At 42.8% G+C, this 24,937-nt stretch overlaps 1 protein-coding gene across 2 annotated transcripts in view; it reads left to right on the top strand.

Moving 5' to 3' along the window:
- MTBP (MDM2 binding protein) overlaps positions 1–24,937 on the top strand; it is a 236,302-nt gene that overhangs the window by 187,213 nt on the left and 24,152 nt on the right. For both annotated transcript variants that reach the window (XM_085605039.1, XM_085605040.1), the window contains 3 exons: positions 7,829–8,095; positions 9,616–9,853; positions 13,985–14,098. In XM_085605039.1, the coding sequence (XP_085461165.1) occupies positions 7,829–8,095; positions 9,616–9,853; positions 13,985–14,098 (619 nt within the window). The remainder of the gene's footprint in view (positions 1–7,828; positions 8,096–9,615; positions 9,854–13,984; positions 14,099–24,937) is intronic.

Genomic DNA, 24,937 nt, shown 5'->3' with positions numbered 1-24,937 from the left:
CACTCCGGACTCACTACCGGATATTTTAGCTGCCCTACCTGCAGACTACTATATTCTATCAGCACTCCGCCCAGGCGGAAAAACTGGGGGAGGAGCAGCAATAATCGTCAATAAAAAGTTCCAACTCAGACAGCTCCCCTCTCTGCCTCTACCTAATACTGAAAATATAGTCGCCAAAATAGACACCCCCAATGGCTCACTTATATTGGTCCTATTATATCGCCCTCCCCAAATCATGGCTACATTCCCTTCTGTTCTAGCTCAGCTACTGGCACCATTGGTTACTAACCATCCTAAACTACTCCTGGTTGGAGATCTAAATTTCTGGTTCGACAATCTATCGTTGGACCTCCAAGCTGCAGAGATGAGCGAACTCTTCTGTGATCTTAACCTGACACAACACATCCACACCGAGACCCACCAGAAGGGTTACAGCCTCGACCAAATCTGGTCTCTGAACCTGCCCCTATCTGTATTAGACATAAAACCCTGTTGCTGGTCCGATCACCACAGAATAAGTTTCTCTTTCCAGCTAGATAAGACAACCCACTTTAAACTACAATCCAGTAAAACCATCAGGAAATGGTCCTCCATGCATATGCCAGCCTTTCTAAACTTCTTGGGTAACTCCCCCCCCCTCGACAGCAACAATGTGGATGAGGCCGATAGCCGGCTCAATGAATGGCTCACTGAAGCGATTAACATCTATGCTCCCCTCACGCATCTCAGCTGCTCAAGGAGCCCGGATGCACATAAATGGTTTACACCCGAACTAAAAACACTGAAATTAGAAGTGAGGCAAAAGGAAAGAACCTGGCGCTCCCAGTACTGTCCACTGGCCAAAGCCGCATACTGCTCAGCCAGGAAGACATACCAAAAAACTCTACAGAACCATAAAACAACCTACTATTCATCTAAAGTCCTCAACTCTACCAACAAGTCAAAAGAAATTTTCAGGATTGTGAACGACCTTTGCAACGACGATAGAACTTCCCCCCCGGTAGTTCCCTCACAAGCGTTATGCAACTCCCTGAACGACTTTTTCCGTGATAAGATCTTAACGATTAAGCAGAACATCTCCACACTCCCATCATCCGCCCCAGTGGATGACATCTATCTCAATCCCTCAACCTTACATTCCTATCCCCTTATTGATTTGAAAACTTTCTTGACATTATTGTCTAGAGTCAAATCAGGATCCCCTATGGATGTCTGTCCCCCCCATATCATGAAAGAAATTGGTCGAGCTATGCCCAACAGCATGATATCCCTACTCAACGACTCTCTCACGTCAGGGACAGTACCTAGCAGCTTCAAACAGGCCTTACTGATTCCCCTCACCAAGAAGCCTGGCATCGACCCGCTCGACCTTACGAACTATCGGCCCATATCTTTGCTACCTTTTCTATCGAAAATGCTGGAGGCGCACGTCACCAACTGCCTCTCTAACTTCGTGGAGGAAACAGAATATCTCCAACCCAACCAAGCAGGCTTCCGACCTGGTCACTCCACTGAGGCAGTAATATTGGCAGTCCAGAACACCTTGAGGTCCAACGCTGATAACAACCTTCATCAAGCCTTAGTACTTCTCGACTTGTCCGCGGCATTCGACACGGTTGACTATTCCATTCTGGTCAACCGTGTCGAACAGGCGGGTCTCAGAGACTCTGCCCTAGCCTGGTTAAAATCGTTCATCTCCGAACGCACCCAATCGGTTCGCTTAGGCTCCTTTTCTGCCGCCAAGGTCAAGTCTTTCTGTGGGGTGCCCCAGGGCTCCTCACTATCCCCCTTGTTGTTCAACCTGTACATGCGGCCCCTCCTCTTTGCCCTGAGTAAGCACAAAGTCACTGTATATAACTATGCAGATGACTTACAGCTTATCTTTGTTCTCAATTCCCCTAACGCGGTGGAGGACTTCCAAGCCACCATGACCCTAATCCAGAGCTGGATGTCCTCAAATCACCTCAAGTTAAACCCAGGGAAAACTGAGTTGATTCTGCCCGGCAAGAGCGAAATCAGTTGGAGCCCTAACTTCTGGCCGTCGGACATGGGTCTTCCCCCTAAGAAATCTTCCACTGTAAAAAGCCTGGGGATAACCATCAACGGGGACCTCTCGCTAAAATCCCAAATTGGTACCGTGGTCTCCTCTGGATTTTTCCAACTAAGGAAAATCAGGAAAATCGCCCATTTCCTCACTCCCTCCGCCTTAATCCAGGTAGCCATGGCCTTAGTCCTCTCCCACATTGACTTTTCTAATAGCCTATACCTAGGCCTACCTGCAGGACAACTTAAAAGACTACAGTACCTGCAGAATCAGGCCGCTAGGCTGATCTGCAAAGTACCCAAATGGGAACCTATCAAACCAGGCCTGGAGAGTTTGCACTGGCTACCTGTGGCTCAAAGAGCCGAATTCAAAGCCGGGTGCATTATCTTTAAGGCTCTGCAAGGCAAGGGACCCCTATTTATCAGACAGCTGATCGGTAGATATGTCCCCTCACGGAACCTAAGATCCGCCCACAAAGACCTTTTAGAAGTTCCTCGTTTCAAGAAAAAACGACAAGGCGGCAGCAGCTTCCACTTCCTGGCAGCCACCCTATGGAACTCTTTACCACTAGCCCTCAGACAGAGTAAAGACCTCCTTGCCTTTAGAAAGGCTTTTAAAACTCACCTCTTCACAAAAGCTTATCCGAAATAACTCTTCCGGCAGACTCACCTCTTGTTATGTTTTTTATCTTACCAGCGCCAAGAAGCCCTTGGGCGTACGCGCGCTTTATAAATTTTTAATAACATAACATAACATAACATGCCTCCTAACTCAGAACCATGGAGAAATCAGACACCCGGACCCAGCTCAGCTCAACCTTGCGATCTGGCTCCTGAAATCTTAGAATTTGGGTACCTTAACCTTCCCCCTGACTGCATGAATATTATCAAGGAAGCCAGACGTCCTACCACTCGAGCATGCTATGCCGCAAAGTGGAAGAGATTTGTTGTTTACTGCCGTAACAATACAATCAACCCTTTAGATGCATCCATACAACACATTATATGCTATCTACTCAATCTTCAAAGGTGTAACCTGGCATATTCTTCCATACGCCTACACCTAGCAGCGATTGCTGCTTACCTGCAAAACAGACAGCATTTATCACTGTTCAGAGTGCCCGCTATTAAAGCCTTTATGGAAGGCCTTAAACGCAAAATTCCACCCAGGGCACCACCTTCTCCTGTATGGAATCTAAATGTAGTTCTTACAAGGCTAATGGGTCTGCCCTTCGAACCACTGCATAAATGTGAGCTACAGTTCCTCACCTGGAAAACTGCTTTTCTCGTAGCTATCACTTCCCTTAGGAGGGTTAGTGAAATACAAGCGTTCACTATACAGGAACCCTTCTTACAAATACATCACAGCAAAGTGATACTTCGTACGAATCCAAAATTTCAGCCCAAGGTCATTTCCCCCTTCCATCTCAATCAATCGGTGGAATTACCTGTTTTTTTCTCGCAACCTCAATCTGTTGCGGAAAGGGCTCTACATACACTTGATGTTAAGAGGGCTTTACTGTACTACATACAAAGAACGCAACCTTTCAGGAAGACTAAACAATTGTTTGTCTCCTTCTCTCCACCGCATAAAGGCAACCCCATCTCTAAATCCGGGATAGCTAGGTGGATTGTAAAGTGCATACAAATTTGCTATCAAAAGGCAAAAAGAACATTATCTGTTCCACCTAAAGCCCACTCTACAAGAAAGTTAGGGGCTTCGATGGCTTTTCTAGGGAACATACCCTTAGATGATATCTGCAAAGCAGCCACATGGTCAACACCGCACACCTTCACAAAACATTACTGTGTAGACGTGCACTCCAAGCAACAAGCTAGTGTGGGCCAGGCTGTACTAAAGACACTATTTCAAACCGCTGCAACGGATACCGGTGGTCGCCGCTAAGGTTGGGTACTGCTATATAATTAGGCTGTCCCGTTTTAGGTTTAAACCTATAATAACTGATAAATCCCCAATGGAAGGAAAATAGCCCTCACCAGTGTAAACATATAAACACTGAAAAAACACCTGCACAACCGCAAACTAAATGCCATTCAAAGAAAGGAAAAGAAGAGTGAAAGAGTCATTTATTTTCTTCCTGAATCGACCAATACAATGTAACTTTGTTTTACAACCTAGCAGCAAGAAAGACTGGGCTAACATTATTCTGCTTGAGTTTTGTTGTTTGGAGAGGTCACAAAAATATTGTTTCGTCTTCCTTTTGCTTTTTTCAGTTTTGTGGTCTTTGGTCTAAAGATGTAGTGTCTAGAATCATGTTTTAGGTCTTGTTTAATTATTTTAGAAACTGAAGACAATTAGGCAATATCAAAATCATATTTGATATTTTGGCTGCGTTTGATTCGTTCACTGATAGGTAAAATGGCTGGTTTCAGAAGAATCTTTCCCGATATGTGCCATTACATTTACCCACAGAGAATGGGTAAAAACCCTTGATACATCATCCCCCAGTTTTGAGCGAGTCAGTATTGATGGCAGGTTTTAAACATTCAATGCAAGGTAGACAAGTATATGTGAAAAGAGTGCTAACAGCAAGAATCAAGGATAGTGGTGAAAACCTGACACCAGACTTTTGGAAAACATGGAACGCAGTGTCACTTGGAATGCTGCTGCAAAAAGGTTCTTTCCAAGTTCAACAAAGAGTGATATTGTTTGTATTTGCAGTGATTCAGCTACGTATATGAAAAATGTTGTGTGATTACATTTCAAAATCGATACCTGAGCTGAAGTTCTTCCCTGTAAGAGATCCTTGTCACTTGTTAGATGGTATGCTGAAAGCATCTCTACAATCTTCAGAGTTAATGAAGAATGCTATTGACTTGTTAGTCTATTCTGGTGCACTGTTTTGTTATGCACGGGAACTAATACGCAAATATTTCTCATTTTGTGCTTTGTGTGGCATCTAAGAAAGATTCATCCCAACTGTGTCACTTAGCGGATGGTTGTAAGTCCAAGGGGCCGTGAACGCTGTATTATCCATGTGGCAACCGTTTACAGAATTTTTGTTGAGTGATGATGCCAAAGGCAAGAAATGTGAGGGTCTTTGGTTGCATATTGATAGTGATGTGAACAAAAAGTACACTGTACTGTATTCTTAGATTTTTACTGGAAAACATAACTGCTGTAGTGGACATAATACAAAAACTAGAGTCTGGAAATGTAACGCCCTGAACGTCTCAGGATCGTTTAACAGACACGATAATGAGAACGCAACCACTTGTGAAGGTTTAGTTATTTTAATGAAGGCAAAAATAATACAAGGAATGAACAAAGGTTATAGTCACTGGAATCCTCCAGGCTAAGTACGTTACCAGCCCACAGCACGGATGGTCCTAACCGTCCTCTGCATATACGCCGATCCCGGCGTATGCCAACAGAGGGCAGAAATGAAATGGCCGACAATGCCAATCGGTAGGCTGTGAGGGGCACGAAGAGTGTTGGGGAGAATCGAGGAGTCAGGGAAACACCCAGCCGGGGTCTCTACCTGAAGGGAGCAGCCGCTCAACCTCTTCCTCAGACTGCACCGGGACGCGGAGTCACCTCCTGGTGATGCGTCACCGATACCCCAATCACAAGCAAAGAAGACTGAACCGAGAGCAGCCGCTCGATCGATCCTGTGGACTTCCGAGTCTGTAACGCGGCAAACACCTCCTGGTGTGCGTTACAGCTGGCAGTCCCTGTATCTCTGGTCGGGCTGGAAGTTACGACTCCAACCAGCAAAAGCGCCACTGCGCTTTGACTCAGCCGAGTCAAAAAGCGAAGCTCAATGGTTATCCGGTAGAGCTTCCGGGTCCTTCACAGGTGACGATGGGGCAAGACACGGCCCAGGGAGTAACGACTCGACCTACCTCCGTTCTTGCCTTACTGGAGCACCACTCCGGAACACTGCTCTTCACTAAGCAGGTACGTCGGTGTAAACACAATATCCGACAGCGTTGTACCTCCCGGTTCCTCCCTTTATAGGGCGTGTTTTCCTTGAGTTATGTAACAGCTCTCCTGTTTACATAAGGGCGTGTTTTCCTTGAGTTATGTAACAGCTCTCCTGTTTACATAAGGGCGTGTTTTCCTTGAGTTATGTAACAGCTCTCCTGTTTACATAAGGGCGTGTTTTCCTTGAGTTATGTAACAGCTCTCCTGTTTACATAACCTCTCAACCGCTAAGCATCCTGGGAGATGTAGTCCGTTTTCGCTGGTTACCGTTTTCCTCCCCTCGCATGACAGGAATTCTTGACAGGAAACACCCTTGTCTGCCAAGTGTTCAGCATAATTGGTGTAGATGCGAAGGGGCTGGGTGACACCTTTAGTGACTTTGGAACTGCAACATGTTCCATTTTAGAGTGCTTACCACTTGGTAAGCAAAGCAATGTTGAAGAGTAAGAGTAATTCAGGAACTTTTATTTTACAATGTATGAGAAATGGCTTGCAATGATGCATAGAAATGTCCCTTCACCAACCAGGACATTTGAAGTCAATGAAACCTCACTGTGGTACTCTATACCAGTTCTAGACCCCTTCCGTAAAGGTGAATTTTCTCTGTGGTTTCAAAAGACTGCTTTATTTATGACCACCTTAATAACTCTGAGGGCATAAGCGCCCAGTTCAACGCAAATGTTGCAGAGCCTGCCCAGAGAAACGCAAACTTCAAGTGCACCAGTATTGGCAAGCTATGTCAGTGGCCAGAGTTAGCAAATTGTGTACTGGCTGTTTTGGCGTTGTCCATCTCAAGTGCCAATGTTGAGAGGGCCTTTTCACAGATAAAAGTTTACATGTGAAGGAAAAGGTGAGCTCACATGACCAAAGACTCACTGAAGAGGTATTGTATGATGTACTAGAACAAGTTTGATTTGCAAACATTTATTTGGATCTCATATACACTGTCTATATACCGTGCACCATCAGTACAGAAAGCAAGCAATAATAAAAACAAAACATTTTATAAAAACCGGAAAAACACTGTTTCTGTTGTTTTAATGGTGCTAAAATGTGAAACAACTGATAACCACTGTTTTTTTAAGGTATTGAAATCACTTGAAAACACTGAAAAAACCCCACCAGAATTTACCAAAAATAGAAACTGAAAACAGGAAAGCCTATATATAATCTCTGCAAAGTGTACAATCTGCAGCTCATATGCCTCGAACGGAATATGCTACTTACCAGTATGCATCTGTTCTTGGCATGTAGAGCTGCAGAGTTGTACACGCCCACCCGCCTCCTCGGCTACCTGTATCCGTTCCAGTTTATCTTATTTAGATACAACACACATGGGTTTCTCACTGTTATCACTACGCTCCATCATTTCCCTGCTGGCGAAACACAATCTGAGGATGGAGCCGAAGCCCATGCGCAGTACGGACCGAAGGAGGAGTCACCGAACTCGTGACTTCCAAAGACTGTCCAAAGAACAAAAACAAACTGCAAACATCCGGGCCCAACACCAGATGGCGATCTATGCAAAGTGTACAACTCTGCAGCTCTACATGCCAAGAACAGATGCATACTGGTAAGTAGCATATTCCTTTCAAGTTATGAATTGTTTGGCCTGTCAGGTGTCGGGAACATAATTCATATTGTATTTTTATCCATATGTGATCGCAAGATCTGCAAAATGATTTTATTGTTAATTGTTGGGGTGTTGCATTTTTTTACCTCAAAGAAATTAAACTTGCATCAAAGCAAATATTAAAGCAGATGAAAGACAGTATGGTAAATGAGAAACCTGACACACTCAAAATGGCTTTGAATCTCTATCTGTGCTTGTTTTAGATACTGCTTGGATAACCGAAGAGCTCTAGAAAGGGACTCTGGATTTGTTGAGCTTCAATCTCGGCTTATCCGCTATGAAACCCAGACAACATGCACAAGGGAAGGCTGCCCCATTCCGTTTGTTTTAAGCCCTCTGCCCTCTCCTGCTGTTCTGTCAGAGCCTGGAAGTGTGCCTGATGGGGAATCCGTGCAGAGTGATCTCAGATCCGAAAGCCTAAGACTAAAGCGTAGATCCAAGGACCTGGATGGACCTTTACCAAGCAAAAGGTAACAAGGAAAACCGTGGAAACCTAGATTGTTAAATACTGTTAAACACTTCTGCTTTATACATTAGTTTTTGCTTATTCCCACAGTGGTGAAGCAGTTAATTCAACCTTGTTGGAAGTAATTTTTTATACACATCTTTCAAATTGCTTGCAAGTTCTTTACATCATCTTTACCCTTAACACTCCTAAAGCTACGATGGCGCAAACTGCCAAATTGATTATTTTTTTACCATCATGACTGACATTTACAATTGCATAATTTCTTATCCGTACAGTTTATTTATTTATTTTTGTACTTCTAAAATTCTGCCTAGCTTCGCAAAATAGATTGTGAATCTCACCCAATGTAATTACTTCACTGTTAGGGACCCTTACAATCTGTTTACTCAGCATATTTTTTTAATGCTCGTTGACTCTTTCTATAGAGTCTGTTACTGTAGAACCTGCTTCTCTATTCCAATTCTTAAGGTTAGGATTTTTTTTATTACACAATTGATGAATGATCTTCTTAAATTTTTTAAAGAAATTGCCTCTTTTCCAGTAGTGCAAACAGTTGCAGTTCTTTCTGTCTTAGGTTTCTGTGCATTAATTTTGTTCTGACAAAAATGTGCTCCATATATTTGTTTACAATGTATGAGCACCTGCAAAATTTTGATTATTTTGTATTTTTGTTTAATATTTGTTCATATTGATATTATTGCTTTCCAAAACACTTGGGCTACCATGGCCCCATATGTTTGCATAAACAGCAAGGGCCACAATTCCACTAATGTAGTTCCTTGTGTGGGGGCAATGTGGGCTGCAAGTGCTGTTAGAGAGGCAGGTGCAACCTGTGGTATAGATGCGATGTATCAGTAGCAGATAAAGACTTTTGAGAACAGAAATGATAGTTGTATTGATCACTGTGCCTAACCTATACCAACCAGCCGGCCAATGAGGTAAGAATCGGAAGACATCGAGGAGAGACAGATCCAAATATCTAGAATAGTAAGATCAGGTTTGAGGCATGATGATGGGTCACTGGGTCTTGCGTTCAGTGTCTGTGGAATGAGAGCAACTCTGCTGCTGTCACTTCTGTCAGCGAATTCAACCAAAAACGTAAGCTTTGCATTGCCTGAGTGAAGAAGATGAAGCTCCTTCAAGATCTAGGTCTAGATCTTGCTCTAGATACAGGTCTTCATTTTTGCAGTGGAGATAGAAGAATAAAAACAAGCACTGCTTCTCTCTTGAGCAGATAGTGAAGGTTACGTGCATCAAGCAGTCCAAGGACCTTCTTGTCTATAAATTGGATGGTACCCGTAAACACCATGGCAATGTATGAGTAAGCAGTTACTGTCTGAAACTTAAAGTAATGTTGCTTTATATTGCAAAGTTACTTTGTAGACATATACTCTAACTTTATTCTACATTTGCAGCTGTTTCAGGTATATTTTAGTAAGCATCAATCATCTCATATTAGCAATTGAGTTAAAATTGTTAACTTAAATAACCATGCATGTGTTCTGTTTGCTTTTATTCCAGACTATCAAAGTCAGAAAGCTCAGATTCCCTTGCGTCTCTTGCCAGTGGTAGCAGCGGACATCATCATTCAGCAGTTTCCTCACAACCTCGCCCAGAGAGATCTTTGTCTGCATCTTGTAATCCTGGTCAGCAACCCAGTGCCCAAGATTATAAAAGTAAATGTGAGAGCAAAGGAAATCAAAAACCAGAAGAGTCTTCAAAACAGATGAAGGAATCTAGATCTCAAAAGCATTCACGGGTACAATGATCTAATGATATTTATTTTCAATTCCTACTCTCAGGTGCAAAGAAGTTAAAATCCAGTCCTAAGATAGTGCTGTTGTTGGAAGCTGCTAGTCAATCCTCTCACAGTTTATCAGATCTTAATAAGACCAAACATTTTCAAACTCTTTCAATTTCTGTTTTTCTGTTAGTTGGATAATAACATAACCACCCAATATCACTTAATATTGTTGTTTCCACCTGTAGCAAAAATAATTTCTTAACTCTGTAGCTTGAGACAGCAATGCGTACTTGAAAAACAAAATCTGATGAATACATATGTTGATAACTCTGGAAAGCATTTTGTGAATGCCTGTCACTGTTTGAACTGGCACTAATTAATCACTCATTTGGAAGATTTCACACTTAGGTGTCCAGTTGTAGGGCCCACTGGATGCGGCATTATTTCAAGTTTGGGGTCTCGATAGGGTCCACGGCTGGCAGAGCCTTTTGTATTGTGGACGGAGGTCTCTCTGGTTTACCAAGAGGTTATTTACGCAGCGTTTACCCTGAGATCCCTATTTGGAAAATGCCCTAATGTCCGGTTTTATTAATTTTAATAAATGCATTGACAATGTAAAAAAAGAAGCTAGCAAAAAGATGATGCTTATGTTTCTTACTTTTAGTTGTAATGCTCTGCAGGCATGATTGTGAATTTTTAAAAACAGGCCCTGTATTTTGCAATTCTAATTATTTATTGCAAAATCCTGTTTCACATTACAACTGTCGCTTGTAATGACAGACATATCTCTACGTTGATGTGTAGTTGTCAATGAATTACATCATTGTATGGGTGTGTTTCAATACTTATTCAATATGCATGATGAAATTTGTTCTCATCCTTGACTTGAAATATTTCCATTCCCATTTGTTGAAGGCATGTTTCCTTACTTGGCAAAATAAGCTTAATGTTGCTTTGCAATTCCTATGCTAGTTAGATCTTGTGGGTCTTAGAGATTGACGAAAAAAGGTTGTGGTACGCCATTGTCAGCAAGACCTCCACCTATTCTCCCCCCTCACTCCCCTCTCTCACCCCTCTCTTTCCCCTAAACAAATATGAAGATTTAGATTACTGCTCTACTGGAGAAGGGTTCCTTAACGTTGTTCCACTCTCGTAGAAAGGGAAATGTTGCTGTTCAAGATGCTTAAATTTTTCTATATTGCATTTATTCATATACATAAGAAACACACTTGTGTTATTACGTTGGCATTCATTGACAGTGCCCCACGCAAGGGTATCACTGTGGGGGCGAATGAGGCCAGCACAGAGAGGCAGCAAAAATGAAACCGAAGACAAGCAAACTTGTGAGACACAATAGACTTTGCTGGTACTTTGTTGAGTAGCACATAAAACGCATGCTCTGTATCACAGATGGAGCTGAGGGGTAAACATGTGAGGTGTTTTCTGGAGAGCATGATTAGCCTTTTAGTGCTGGTGGGGGAGGATGTGTACCAGAAAGTCAAGTACCAGTTCCATCAACCCACCACGACTCTGCCTGCTGCGGTTTCGCATCAGACTTGGGGGCTTGTGACTGGAGAATAATGTCCCACCCATTATTGTTGTTTTCACAGCCATGTAATCCAAGCACCTCATAAATTCATACCCGCACTATGCCCATTTCACAAGTTTCGACCTCCAGAGTGTGCCAAATGGAGGAAAGGAGGATACACCTTTCTGCCCCCAGTGAGAATATTAGTGATTTTACCTCTTCCGTAGAGGAATCGGTTTGCAGGGTCTCCCATGGGTCAGTCTGTGTTATTCAATCATTACATCTAGCTATATGGCCTTATCGTGGAAACCTCTGGAGTTGCCTTGAACCAAAATGCTGATGGCACCCAATTATACTTACAAATCTCAAACATAAAAGAACTTTCCATCCTAAGAAATTTTATCTCCATGCCTAACACTTTCTGTAAAATTCTTGGGGTTCATGCCTGTCTCGTTGCTCACAAAGCCTCCCATTTTAATAAAGTGCAAAAGCTGCTAACTTTCAACTCTGTGCCTTAAAGAAAATCGGGATCCCTGCCTTGAAGATCAGCCATCCTTCTTGGAACAGCCATCCACAGTAGACTTTAGGAATGCCAACTTGCTGGTGTGCCTCTCACAGACACTGTGCCACTCAAAAGCCACCTTGTATTCTGCAGCTATGCTTGCTGAAGCAGAATGAGAATATGATAATGTCCCTACCATACTGCATGACCTAAACAGTCTACTCATAACAGCCATGGTTATAATCAAAATATGCAGTTTAAACCAACAAGGCCATCTATAACCACAGCTCACCCTGTCCATCGGTTCTACTTGCTTTTTCAGTGGTTTGGGAGGTCCAGGAAAGAGGCCCTTTTCCTAGAAGTCCCACATTCAAATCTTCAATTGCACGGAGGCAGTCCTTATCTAGGGCTTCTATTTACGCCCAGAACGTTCTTCGACCTGTACTGAGATGTAACTTACCACACTCACTGCCTTGAAGCCCACCTTTTCACACAGTTTCCAAAATGTGGTTAGCAATGCCTAGACTGGAAAAAACTTGAATTGTTTATTCTGAATTGTAACTTGTGCATTGCTTGTTAGCCATTTCAATCCCTACCACATCTAAATGTAACCCTGTTATTTTCTGACCTCTGCAAAGCACCATAACAAGTTTCTGGTCCATGCTTTCTATATAAATGGCACTAATAAAGGGAAAAAGGACTTTGGCAACTGTTCTCTCTGGAGTTCCCTGTAAAGAGCTATCTGGGAGATGCTTTCTCTCTGGAATGGAGGTACAAACTCCATTAGGAGTTTCATCCAGTGCCTGCAATGCAGAGAGTAGTACACAAGATTCGAGCCACGAGACTCCAGATCAGGCTCTTCACCTGTGCACTCTTACATTCCCCCCTCAGCTCCCTCTTAATAAATACATCTGTCTTATGTGCTGCTCAACAAGGTTCCAGCAAAGTCTATTGTATCCAACTAGTTTGCTTGTCTTTTGTTTCATTTTTGCTGCTCTCTGTGATGGCCACATTAACCCCACAATGACTTCTTTCTGTGGGGCACCGTCGGGGAATGCTAATGTAATATTACATGTGTTTTATTTCTCAGCTGTTCACCTCCTTGGCATTTTTTGATTAAGATGAAGGTCCAATCCCAGAGTCTTCAAAGGCTGTGCCTGGAATTTCTTGAGAGGTTAGGCTTATTATTCTTATTAGCTGCCTCAGCAGGTTCTGGATGGTTTTAGACGGTGGCACTGCACAAAAAGATTTGAGAGGAAAGGTGAACATCACACCAGGTAACATTGATAGAATTTAAATGGCTCTGGCTTGCGTGGTTATGGGGACTGGCAACATACTAGCAATCCACAAGTCATTTCCTCAGGACCCAAAAGACGCTGCTGTCAACTCCGTACTGCATCTGTTGATGCTGGGAAAAGGAGAGAACTAAAGATAAAATTTCCAGATCCAATGTTGCACCTTGAAAAGGGGTTCAAATAAGGACTCTGCAGAAGGATTCACCTCCTTTTAAAGGGAGCACTACCAAAAGTAAGTGGCTTGTTCTTTGCCACAGAACATTTAGTTAACTAGTCTCTGTAGTTGTTAACTTGAGGCAGTGGAAAGGATGTTGTTGGGGGGGCGGTGGGGGGTGTTACTTCAGGGCAGCTAGCCTAGAAAGCGTTTGAATTATCCTCTAATACCTTTGAGTAAAAAGTAATGGGCACTATGCAATACTAATCAGCCCTGAAGAGCAAGAGATATTAAATATGTAGTGGCCCAGTTTCATGCTGTTATTTGATTTATGATGCTCATGATCTTCCGTAGGTTAGTTTACTAAATTCTAATGACAGTCCAGCAAGAAGCCTTTTTCTAGACTATCAGCAAGTGCAGCCAAACTGTTTACATGAGCAGCTTCTTTACTCAGTTTTGAGGAAACACCCATGGAAATATACTGTAGATTTGTACTGGCTTGCCTCCACCCCCTGAGTACATATATTGTGTGGTATACCAGTTGCTGAAAGAGGTTGTTTGTAAGCAATCTCTTATCACACTCTTGGGGTAAAATCTGTGTGACTCTTCGGTATGGTGATACTAGAGTGCTTTTGCCGCTGAGTAACTATGTTCTTTGGTCTTACAGATGCTGAGAGAGGTTGTTTCCCAAACACTTAACAAACATGGCATTGGAGAAGATCACAAGTGCTTTGCAGCCTGTTCTCAGCGTCTTTTCGAAATATCGAAATTCTACTTGAAGGTATATTTTTAACCTAATGAATCGAATACCTAATGCTTCTTCAAATAAACCCTGTCTGCAAATGTACACCCTAAATGGTCCTTGTTATCTCTCTCTATCCCTCTGTCTCTATATATTATCTACTGGCGGTCGCCAGTAGATAGTTATAGTTGGGACCGTGTTTCCATAGTGCGCGCACCCTAACGTGCACGAGCGTAATTCTGATTGGTGGTTACATGTCAGTCAACGTTCGAATCGGTTGAAATCCGGAAGTGTCGGCCGCTATTTTGTTTTTTTTGGGTGCGACAGTGAAAAAGAGAGGTGGCGAACGTGAAAAGGGGGCAGGGTAGAGAGTTCCTGACCCCCTAGCCTTTGTCAGGGGGTCCCTGAAGGACCCCGAAGGGTGAAAAAAACATTTTATTTTTTTTCAAAAAATCGCGGGGTGCGCGCACGGTGAAAACCGTAAAACAAAAAAATAATAATACATACATAACTTAGCATTTAAAAAACCTTGCAAATTCACTTAAAAAATCCATAGGTTATAGTTAGGTGGACATTTCACTCGTTAAAACCAATGAAATTCCCCCGTTATAGTTAGTTCAGATAACTATAACTCGCGCGACCGCCACTCTATCACAAGGATGATGTCATCAGTGATGTCATGAGTGATGCCACTGACCATATCATGAGTGATGTAATATGTGACGTCATGAGCAGTGGATTGCGGGCGCGCGAGTTATAGTTATCTGAACTAACTAACGGGGGAATTTCATTGGTTTTTTACGAGTGAAATGTCCACCTAACTATAACATGTGTGAAACCTATGGTTTTTTAAGTGAATTTGCAAGGTTTTTTTAAATGCTAATTCCTATCTATAACGTGTGTGAAACCTATGGTTTTTTTAAGTGAATATATATATATATAGAGAGAGAGAGAGAGAGAGAGAGAGAGAGAGAGAGAGAGAGAGAGAGAGAGAGAGAGAGAGAGAGAGATATTCTCCCTCCTCCTCCTCTTCTCTCTCTCTTCTCCTTCTCTCTCTCTCTTCTCCTTCTCTCTCTCTCTTCTCCTTCTCTCTCTCTTCTCCTTCTCTCTCTCTTCTCCTTCTCTCTCTCGCTCTCTTCTCCTTCTCTCTCTTGCTCTCTTCTCCTTCTCTCTCGCTCTCTTCTCCTTCTCTCTCTCGCTCTCTTCTCCTCTCTCTCGCTCTCTTCTCCTTCTCTCTCTTCTCCTTCTCTCTCTCGCTCTTCTCTCTCGCTCTTCTCTCTCTCTCTCTCTTCTCTCTCTCTTTTCTCTCTCTCTCTCCCTCTCTTTTCTCTCCCTCTCTCTCTTCTCCTTCTCTCTCTCTTCTCCTTCTCCTTCTCTCTCTTCTCCTTCTCCTTCTCTCTCTTCTCCTTCTCTCTCTCTCTTCTCCTTCTCTCTCTCGCTCTCTTCTCCTTCTCTCTCTCGCTCTCTTCTCCTTCTCTCTCTCGCTCTCTCCTCCTCTCTCTCGCTCTCTTCTCCTTCTCTCTCTCTCTCTCTCTCTCTCGCTCTTTCTCTCTCTTCTCTCGCTCTCTCTCTTTTCGCTCTCGCTCTCGCTCTCTCTCGCTCTCTCTCTTCTCCTTCTCCTTCTCTCTCTTCTCCTTCTCTCTCTCTCTTCTCCTTCTCTCTCTCTCTTCTCCTTCTCTCTCTCTCTTCTCCTTCTCTCTCTCTCTCTCTCTCCAGGTCTTACCCTTAAACTGCTGCACTCTGGGCGGCTGCTCTTATCCGCGTAACGTGAGGGTGAAGTCACGGAAAAATTCAAGCTACAAATGTGGTGCACTCACGGGACGTATTTAAGTTGATTTAATAAAGCGAATGCATTTCGGCATCTAGCCTTCTTCAGTGCATATCAACTGACACTCAAACATTGTGCATGTTTAAATACATCTAAAAACGATCTCATTGGAGAGGCTCACAACCAGTGACGAAGGACTGGAACAGTTCAAGGTCTTGATGCCTCTTTCCCTGGCTGCTATGTCTGCGTGTGCTTAATTACTTGCAACCAGATGGAAACATATCGTTTTTGCTTTAAAAAGTTCTCAGTCTTTCATAGACTATTTTTAAAAGCAAAGTACAATGTCACTCACACGCTGCATGGCTCAGCCAGCCCCTCGAAATTAATCCGGTCGTGGTGCCTCCAAATGTCAGTGCCATGATGTCATGTTCAATCCCTCGCCTACCAAAATCCAAAACGTTGCACCATAATGCAGGTTTCTGTAAAGCAAAAACGATATGTTTCCATCTGGTTGCAAGTAATTAAGCACACGCAGACACGGCATATATATATACGTGTGTGTGTATATATATATATATATATATATATATATATTCACTTAAAAAACCATAGGTTTCACACGTTATAGTTAGCTGGACATTTCACTCGTAAAAAACCATTGAAATTTCCCCCGTTATAGTTAGTTCAGATAACTATAACTTGCGCGCCCGCAATCCACTGCTGATGACATCACATATTACATCATTAATGGCATGGTCAGTGTCATCACTCATAACATCACTGATGACATCATCCTTGTGATAGAGTGGCGGTCGCGCGAGTTATAGTTATCTGAACTAACTATAACGGGGGAATTTCAATGGTTTTTTACGAGTGAAATGTCCAGCTAACTATAACATGTGTGAAACCTATGGTTTTTTAAGTGAATATAATATATATATATATATATATATCGAGAGAGTGAAAACACACACACGTGTGTGTGTGTGTATATTACCCCCCTCCGAAAAAACGAAAGTTTAAAGTTATGTTCTATAGGTAGGTATTGAAATAGTATAAAAACTAAGGTTAAAAAAAAGACTGAAATTCACCAGTTATAATTTAATAAGCTGACTATAACTTTTGCCCCCGCCAATACATTACTCATGACATCTTAAATTACATCACTGTTGAGATCTCAAATGACATTTTTCATGACATCACTGATCAAACCATATTCAAATACAGCATAGCAATAGAGTGTACGTGTGTGGATCCATAGCATGGAAATAGCATAGGTCCTTGCTGCAATTATGGTTGTGCATGTTTAAAATCATATGGTGCACCACATGCAAATCACTTTTTAGGATGTTGGTAGTACACCATATTAGATAAAGTAAAGGCTGAATGCAACTGATGTGAATTGCAGAGGTATGTTTCACATTAGAATATGCCTAAATGCTAAACCATATTGCAAATAATCTGTGAGTAAGGCCAAAGCTTTTGTTCACAAAAGGTTATCGAACACTGGATATCTGAGCATGTGCCCATTTTAAAGAGTTGTGATACAGTGCTATAGAAAAATTCTAGGTATCAAGGACTTTTATAAGGTGTATTGGTTTATTTCCAGAGATTCACTGAAGAGTTTAAAGCCTTGCTGATTGTTGAATAATGTAGACTGTAAAGGTGATACACTTAGAGGTGGTTTAAGGCTCAGTGGGTTGCAAGCATGGCTCTAAGTTTGTATGCCATCATCCACCAAATGCGGGCAACTTGGCAGATGTGTCCAGCATGTGGTCAAAGTTCTATCCATTATCATGAGATTAGTGATAGAAAATTTGCCACCGCTGTACCATGTTGAATGACTTAAATTCCACAAATCCTGTAGGACACTGTCACAATGACTGGATGATGTCATCAGTGATGTCATCAATGATGTCATTAGGATGTCACCAGGATGTCACCATGAATGTCATTTTACTTGTCGTGAGCATTGCAATATGTAAGTTCATAGGTCTTGCATGGTTGGCGTATAAGTTATAGTTAGCGCAGTAAGCTATGAGTGGTGAATATCAGTGGGTTTTTAAACATTATTTTTTTTCTTCTTTCTACAATTTAACCCCTTCTGTGCCCATGACGAGATAGTCTCGTCATGGAGCGCGGTTGCCCTGTGCCCATGACGAGACTATCTCGTCATGGACCCCGCCCGCTAATACAATGCCCGGCACAGGAGGGGGAAAGGGCGGGGCACTCAAGGGGTTAATGCAGTACCTTACTATAATGTCACTTTACCCTTTTTTGTTTACAGTGAATTTTGAGGGTTTAAAAAAAAAATAACAAAAGCAAACATCTGACTACTATACCTAACTATAACGTCATTTTAACCTTTGTTATTTTTTCCGTTCATTTCTGTGTTTTTTTAATCTTATTCAGTCAATGCCCCTTCTTCGCAGTACCTTCGGGGCATGTAGCAGGGGGTTGGCCGTCTGTGGCGGAGTTGGGTGCCAGGCCTTGTTCCTTACTTCTGCTGTACAGGCCTCCAGCCTTTCGCAGCAGGGGGTTGGGCCACAGGTCCTGGCAGAGGCAATGCACATCAGATGCTTGCAGGCCAACCCTCATTCTCTTTTTTTTTTTTTTTTTTTTTTTTTATGTACATTTTTTTCGGAACCCGGGTACTATCTCGGTATCTGCCACACAAGGTATTCTCCTGAAATTATTTTTCAAATTTTGGCACCTGGGGATGGTCCCTCTGAGTCCCCTTCACAAATGGCAGGCTGATGGAGCCGGGGTGGATAAACATTATTTTAGGGAGAGTTTCATGAATATTTGTTAAAAGGTACCATTGTTATTAGGAAAACAGCTAACACTCTTCTATCGGAAACTCTGACCTTACTATAACCAGGGCACCCACACAAGAAAAAAAAACTAATTGTGGCCAGCACCCACACACCCCAGGATAGGTGCAGGCTGGGGTGCTGTGTGGCCCTTAAAGCTCCCCCACTGCCCCCAAGAGTATGGCAAGCTGTAGGCATCCCGGGTGGGACCATGACACTTAAAACAAATTAATGCATTTGAAAGGAATTGTAAATGAACCACTGAGCCGCTTATGTATTATTCACTGCTTCTCACAAGGAGTGCCCCATAATGCCCTTTGTGGGCTAATTTGCATCCCAATCTGGGCAGGGGCCAACATGTTACAAAAATGTTGTGGGGGGCTGCAGGGAGTGAATCAGCCCCCCGAAATAATTTTATATAAGTAAACCTATTTTTCCTGCGGTGTACGTAGTGTGAACTCAGTAAATGTTTATGATGTTTCTAAGCATTCCTGGAGCAGGTGACTTTGCTCTTGATGTGAGGATTGCAGGGACACCTTGTGGTTGGGTTTATGGCTACATTTTGTGGCCTAGGAGCATAAAAGAAAGATTCTCCTTTGTTTAATATTGTTGACAAGGCCAGAATGCTTGCTTTCACATAGTAATGTGGTAACCCCCTTGACAAAGCCAATAGGCTTGTCTTGTATACTGATGTGGTCACCCGGTCACCTGTTGACAAAGCCAATAGGCTTGCCTTGTATATTGATGTGGTGAGGTCTGATGATGATACCTTGCCTTACGTTAGATATTGGAATGCAGGCTTTCACCATCTGGCAGGGGCTGCAGTGCTAACTATGCATGGTTGCTGAAATACACCTCCTTTCCTATGGAGTTACTGTCCAAAATACTGGACAAGCACTTGGATCGTCAAATTGTTTACAGGAAGCATGTTGGCAATGCTCTATGGAGATTCACAGTAGGCACGTACACTGCACATTCCTTTGGCACCCTCTATTACCAACTGGCCCTCATAGAGGGTTTTTCGAGGGTCCAGAGTATCACAGGCTTATTGAGATGCCTACAATAAGTACAGAGAACAAGGTCTGCCATGCTGCCCTATGGGCATTCAGGTTATGATCAGGGCTATTCCTCTGGCAGAGGCCTACATCATCAGCATTGGAAATTAGCAGGCAATAAGACTGGCACCTCAGTCGCTCTTCCAAGAGAATACTGATTGTGCCTGTCTTTCCTAGACTGTCCTCCTCTTTTATCCCCACATATGGTATGTGGGGGAGAATCCCTGCTTTTGCCTACAAATGGACCAACATTACCACCAATAGTTGGATATTTTATATTATGGAGACCAGACACCCCCTAGAGTTCCTGCACAAATTACGTAATCATCCATTCAAACATGAACAGCACCTGCACCTTCAAGAACAGCAAATGTTTCTTCTCAAGCGAGAGATGGAAAAAGTTCCAAAGGCCCAAAGAAATCTAGGTTTCTACTCCAGATTCTTCCTAGTTAAGAAGAAAACAGGAGAATGAAGGCCAATCCTTGACCTTTGAGAACTCAACCAAGTCCTCAAAAACAATCATTTGGCATATGCAGTCTTTAGGGGTTCCTTCTGTTGTACCAGGAAGGAGAGATTGCTACCTCCCTTGATCTACAGGACACATTTTCACGTCCCTATCCACTCAATCCACATGCAGTATCTAAGATTTTGTGTTGCAGGGCAGCACAGTCGGGTTAAAGCATTCGCCTTTGGACTGAAATAAGCCCTGTGTATTCATGTTGTGTGGCCCAGGTGGCAGCCTTTCTTCAGCGAAAGTCACCAGGTATTTCTGTACCTGGACTGGAGGAAGCTTATGCCTCCACACTGGCTTGCATTAACTTTTTTTGTCAACTGGACTACAAAGCACAAAGGTCTTCTCCTTTCCGGCTACACAACTCCAATTTCAGGTAACTCTCCTGGATATGCAACTGTGTCAAGTATTTCCTTCAGTGGACGGTATTGTAAAACTATGGGCATTGGCTACAAACATCTGCTGACGAGAGAAGGTTTCAGCCAGGGCTTTACAAGTTGCTTCTGGGTCTTATGCCGTCATGCATAGCACTCATTGTTTTCTGCTGACTACTGATGAGACTGGGTCAACAGGAGCTGGAGCTGCAGTGGCAACAATCCTCAGAGTCATGAAACAACATTGTCAGAGTCTTGACTACTCAAGCAAGCTTTCGTGTGGAATTTCTGGACAATCTCAACTAAGGTCTTCTTATTCAACCTCTGAGAGTCAGTCATCATAACAGCAGACTCTTCCAAGTAAGGTTGGGGAGGTCACGTGCAGGAGCTAGTGACCAGGCGTCTGTGGTCAGAAGAAGACAAATCTCTCTATAACAACATCTTGGAGTTTTGGGCAATCAAACAGGGCCTGTAAGCATTCCTGCTATGGTCACGCTAACCTGATCAGAACAGACCGTACAAGCTCCTTTTATTACAGCATGGAGGAACAAGGTCTTGCACCGTGTCAGAGGAGACTCCGCTATTGCAGGAGTAGGCAATAGTAAACAGTGTGGATATCTCCGTAAAACACTTTCCAGGAATTAAGAAAAAGCATGCTGATCTTAGTCGATCTGTCGGATTGCTACAAGTCGGTGCTTCATCAGGACCAAATATAGCAAATGTTCACGAAGTGGATCATCCAATGCTAGGACTGTTTACCACCCTGCAGAAAGAAATGCCCATACTTCACAGGCAGTTACTAGTACCAGGCTCCTGAGTCAATACCTTCTCAAAGACCTGGTGGAACATCTTTGCCTACACCTTTTCACCATTACTCCTCATTCCTAGAGTGCTGAGGAAAGCCATGAAAAAGTCATGTTCACTGATATTGATAGCCACACTAACCTTGCTCAGATGTCTGAAAGTCATCTGATACCACTGAAGAGGCACACAAACCGTCTCTCCTGGCAAAGGTCAAATCTCACATGATGACTTAAAATCACTGCCTCACAGCCTGGTCCTGACCACCTACAATTTCAGACATCTAAACATCTCTGCTAATGGTAGGGAAATACTGACACGAGCATGTACTCTTGTCATGACAAAAAGACAACTCCAAGTTAAAGCATATTGCACATTCCTCTTCCATACTGCCGCACCAGATTCTGACATACCTTCTCCACCTATCCAAGGTTGGCCTTATGTACCGGTCAGTAAGAGACCATCTGACAGTAATATAAAGGTTCAGAAGGTTGAGCACTGTTCCCTCCCTCTTTTATCAGAGAGTCAGCAGGCAATTCTTGAATGGCTTATACAGGGCCTTTTCCACAAGTCTGTTGATCTCTAGGATCATTTGAAGTGAAGATAGTGAAGTGGTGAGTGTCAGTCATCTGATGCTTTCACCCAATCCATAGGGCAATTTCTAAATATATCTCTTGGAAAACAGCACTCCTCCTGTCGTTGACTTCTTCAAGACGAATTGAAGAACTTCAAGCCTTCAAGATGAGAGAGCTATTCCTGCAACGTCACTATTTATTTACTTATTTATTTTATAGTTCTATAGAGCGCAAACCAGACCCGTGAGGGTATCAGAGCGCTTTACAGGATTGAGGGGGAGGAATACAAAGCGGAAGGATGGGAGGGATCAAATTGGGAGAGAGAGGGATACATTATACGGGAGGAGCACGCAGTCTAAAGTCCAAGCTACATGTGGGATGGAAATTAACCCAAAGGTTTATACCTAAGGTGCCCTGGGACTTCCATTTGAACAAACCTATGTTTTGTTCCGTCTTTCTGAATCCCTCAACATCAGGTGAGAGTGCACTATACTTGTCAAATGTTTGTAGGTGCATCAAATTTTACATGGCTAGAACCAACTATAGAAGACAATAATACCAACTCTTTGTTTGCTTTTGGGTGTTTAGTGAGGGGACAACCTTTATCTGAAGCATCACTTTCTGGCACAAGAAAGGCCATTGACCCATAGGAGCAAGGGTGACTGCTCATTCCGCCAGAAGCATGTTGGGACAGTTGCACTCTATGTAGGTATACCACTCCTGGGCTTAATGCGGAGCAGCTACATGGAAAAGGCATATATGTACCATTGAACTGCCTGAACATGAACACAGCAGTGAGCAAATTAGTACTACACAAACTGTTCCATTGAAGATGAGCCTGCTTCCCGCTTTTGGACTACTGTTTGCTAGTCTGATCAAATGCTGGAGACAAAATTAGGGCCAGATGTACGTTGTGTATGGTTTGCGATTTACCAAATAGTGAATTTTTGCGATTTGCTATTTGGTAATCACAAACACCAATGTACAAATGTGTTTTTGATGCGTTTAGTGATTCACAGTGGGTTGCAAATAGACCTACCTCATTAATAGTCATGAGTTAGGTCTCGGTTTGCGATCCATTGGAAATCGCTAAAATCACAAGGATGGTGGCCTGCTGTGGTCAGCAAACCACCAAGTCGGTCTTGGTTTGCTTTTCAATAAAGCAGTTTAAAAAATATATATATTTTTTTACATTCAGCCTGTTTCCTAAGTGGGATGCGTTTCAAAATAACGTTTTCTTTCCCTTTTTAGGTCTCGTCTAGGCAGCGCGCATGCGCTGCTCTAGGAGATTACCTTTAGAAATCTGTCAGCTCTTTTCAAGGTGACATCCACCTTGCAGGAGCGAGCAACGCACGCATTTGTTTACATTTCCCTGCTCACGTCACTTTCATCACTTTCACTTGCTAGTGGCTCAGGCGTTTGGAAGCAGCGCCGCGCGCAGTGGGCATCTTTTTTTGTGTTTAAAATGAGCTTTCATGTGCACGCTTGTTGGCTAAAGCGAATACCTCATGGCTGCCTTTTCGTTTTCGAAATATTTCTTGGCTTATTTTACCGCTGGAACTCTAGACCGGAAATACTTATAGGCTGTTTACTCCTTGCCATTTAAAGCAATATTTTTCGGGAATTCTTTTCTAAGTGGTTCGAAATTTGGGACAGAGCCAGTCAGTCAATTTGGGACACTTCTCACAGTGTCTTTCCAGCAGTAAAACAAACCCTTTGGAAGGCTTTACTGGCTCTTCAAGGATTTCTGCAGTATTGTGCAAACAGTTATGGTGGGCTGGCCTTCCGCAGATGTGTGCTAGACCCGCAGTCAGAACTATTAAGTCACTGCTTCCATCATTAATGTGCGAGTTACTCAGGTTTACTAAGAAGGCAGATGAACTCTCACCCCTCGCTGCTGCTTACAACTGGTGCAGAGATTTAGAGGCCTCCCTGCAGAGACAACAGCTAACCCTATTGGCTGAAGGGCCTGCTGCCTGACACTGGCCAAACCAATCCTCCCTTAAAAGTCTGTGCTGGTTGAGTCCTAAAGTACTGGATAGCCAGGCAGCACTCGCAAAAACCATGCTGTTGCATTCAGTCCAGCAACTTCGGTACATATCTCTTCATTATGAACGGCACTGGCATACTTACAGCAGCCTTGTCTAGCACATGCGCAGTGTAAGTGATGTCATGTCACGACCGAAGGTTCTCAATATACATTATATCATAACAGAAGTTTGTCTGTTTATTATCTCCTTTAATGCCACTCCAAAGGTGCAGTATGGCACATTAGCAGGAGGAAAGTCACGGAGAGCAACACATAACTCTGTAACATTACACGCTAACTTCCTTCTCGTACAGTCCTTTGTTGCCAATGCTAATGGACAAATTGGTTTTGGTTTTAATGTATAATGTTTGTGTGCAGTTTCGTCTGAGTAATGCAATCCCTAGCTCTGTGAGAGAAGCATGTATACAAACGGGAAGTATTACAACTGGAGTACTCTTTTTAGTACTCTTGAATGCCTTTGTAAATTCCCCCTGAAACGTCCCAGTCTAGCAGGCAAACTGCAGTGCTTTCCAGCTGTACTGCTTGCATAACAATACTTCAGAATACCCCCATTTATTTCTAATGTACTCCGAAATTTTTCTGTAACTAAGCCCCTAAATTTGAGAAGACAATGACTATACAGAACAAGCATTTGCAATGCAATAGGTATCGCATTTACGCAAGTTTAAGCTATTGACATTGAAAATGACAATCTCTTTAATTTATGTTTTAAAAAACAAAAATAATATGCATTGTCTTTTACAATGCCAATAGCTTAAACTTGAGTAAATGCGAGACCTATTGCATTGCAAATGCTTGTTTAAGAGTTGGCAGTGGTCCGTGGGAACTCTGCCTGCTCTTAAAAATTGTTTTTGCTAACATTCACAAAGGAGAGAAGCATTTGCGCATGGGTTACCACCTACTTGAAGTAGGTGGTAAAATGCAAATGTTT

This window comes from Triturus cristatus, chromosome 5_1 (genome assembly GCF_964204655.1).
Source record: "Triturus cristatus chromosome 5_1, aTriCri1.1, whole genome shotgun sequence".
Lineage (NCBI taxonomy): Eukaryota > Metazoa > Chordata > Amphibia > Caudata > Salamandridae > Triturus > Triturus cristatus.
This window is presented reverse-complemented; position numbering and strand designations above follow the sequence as displayed.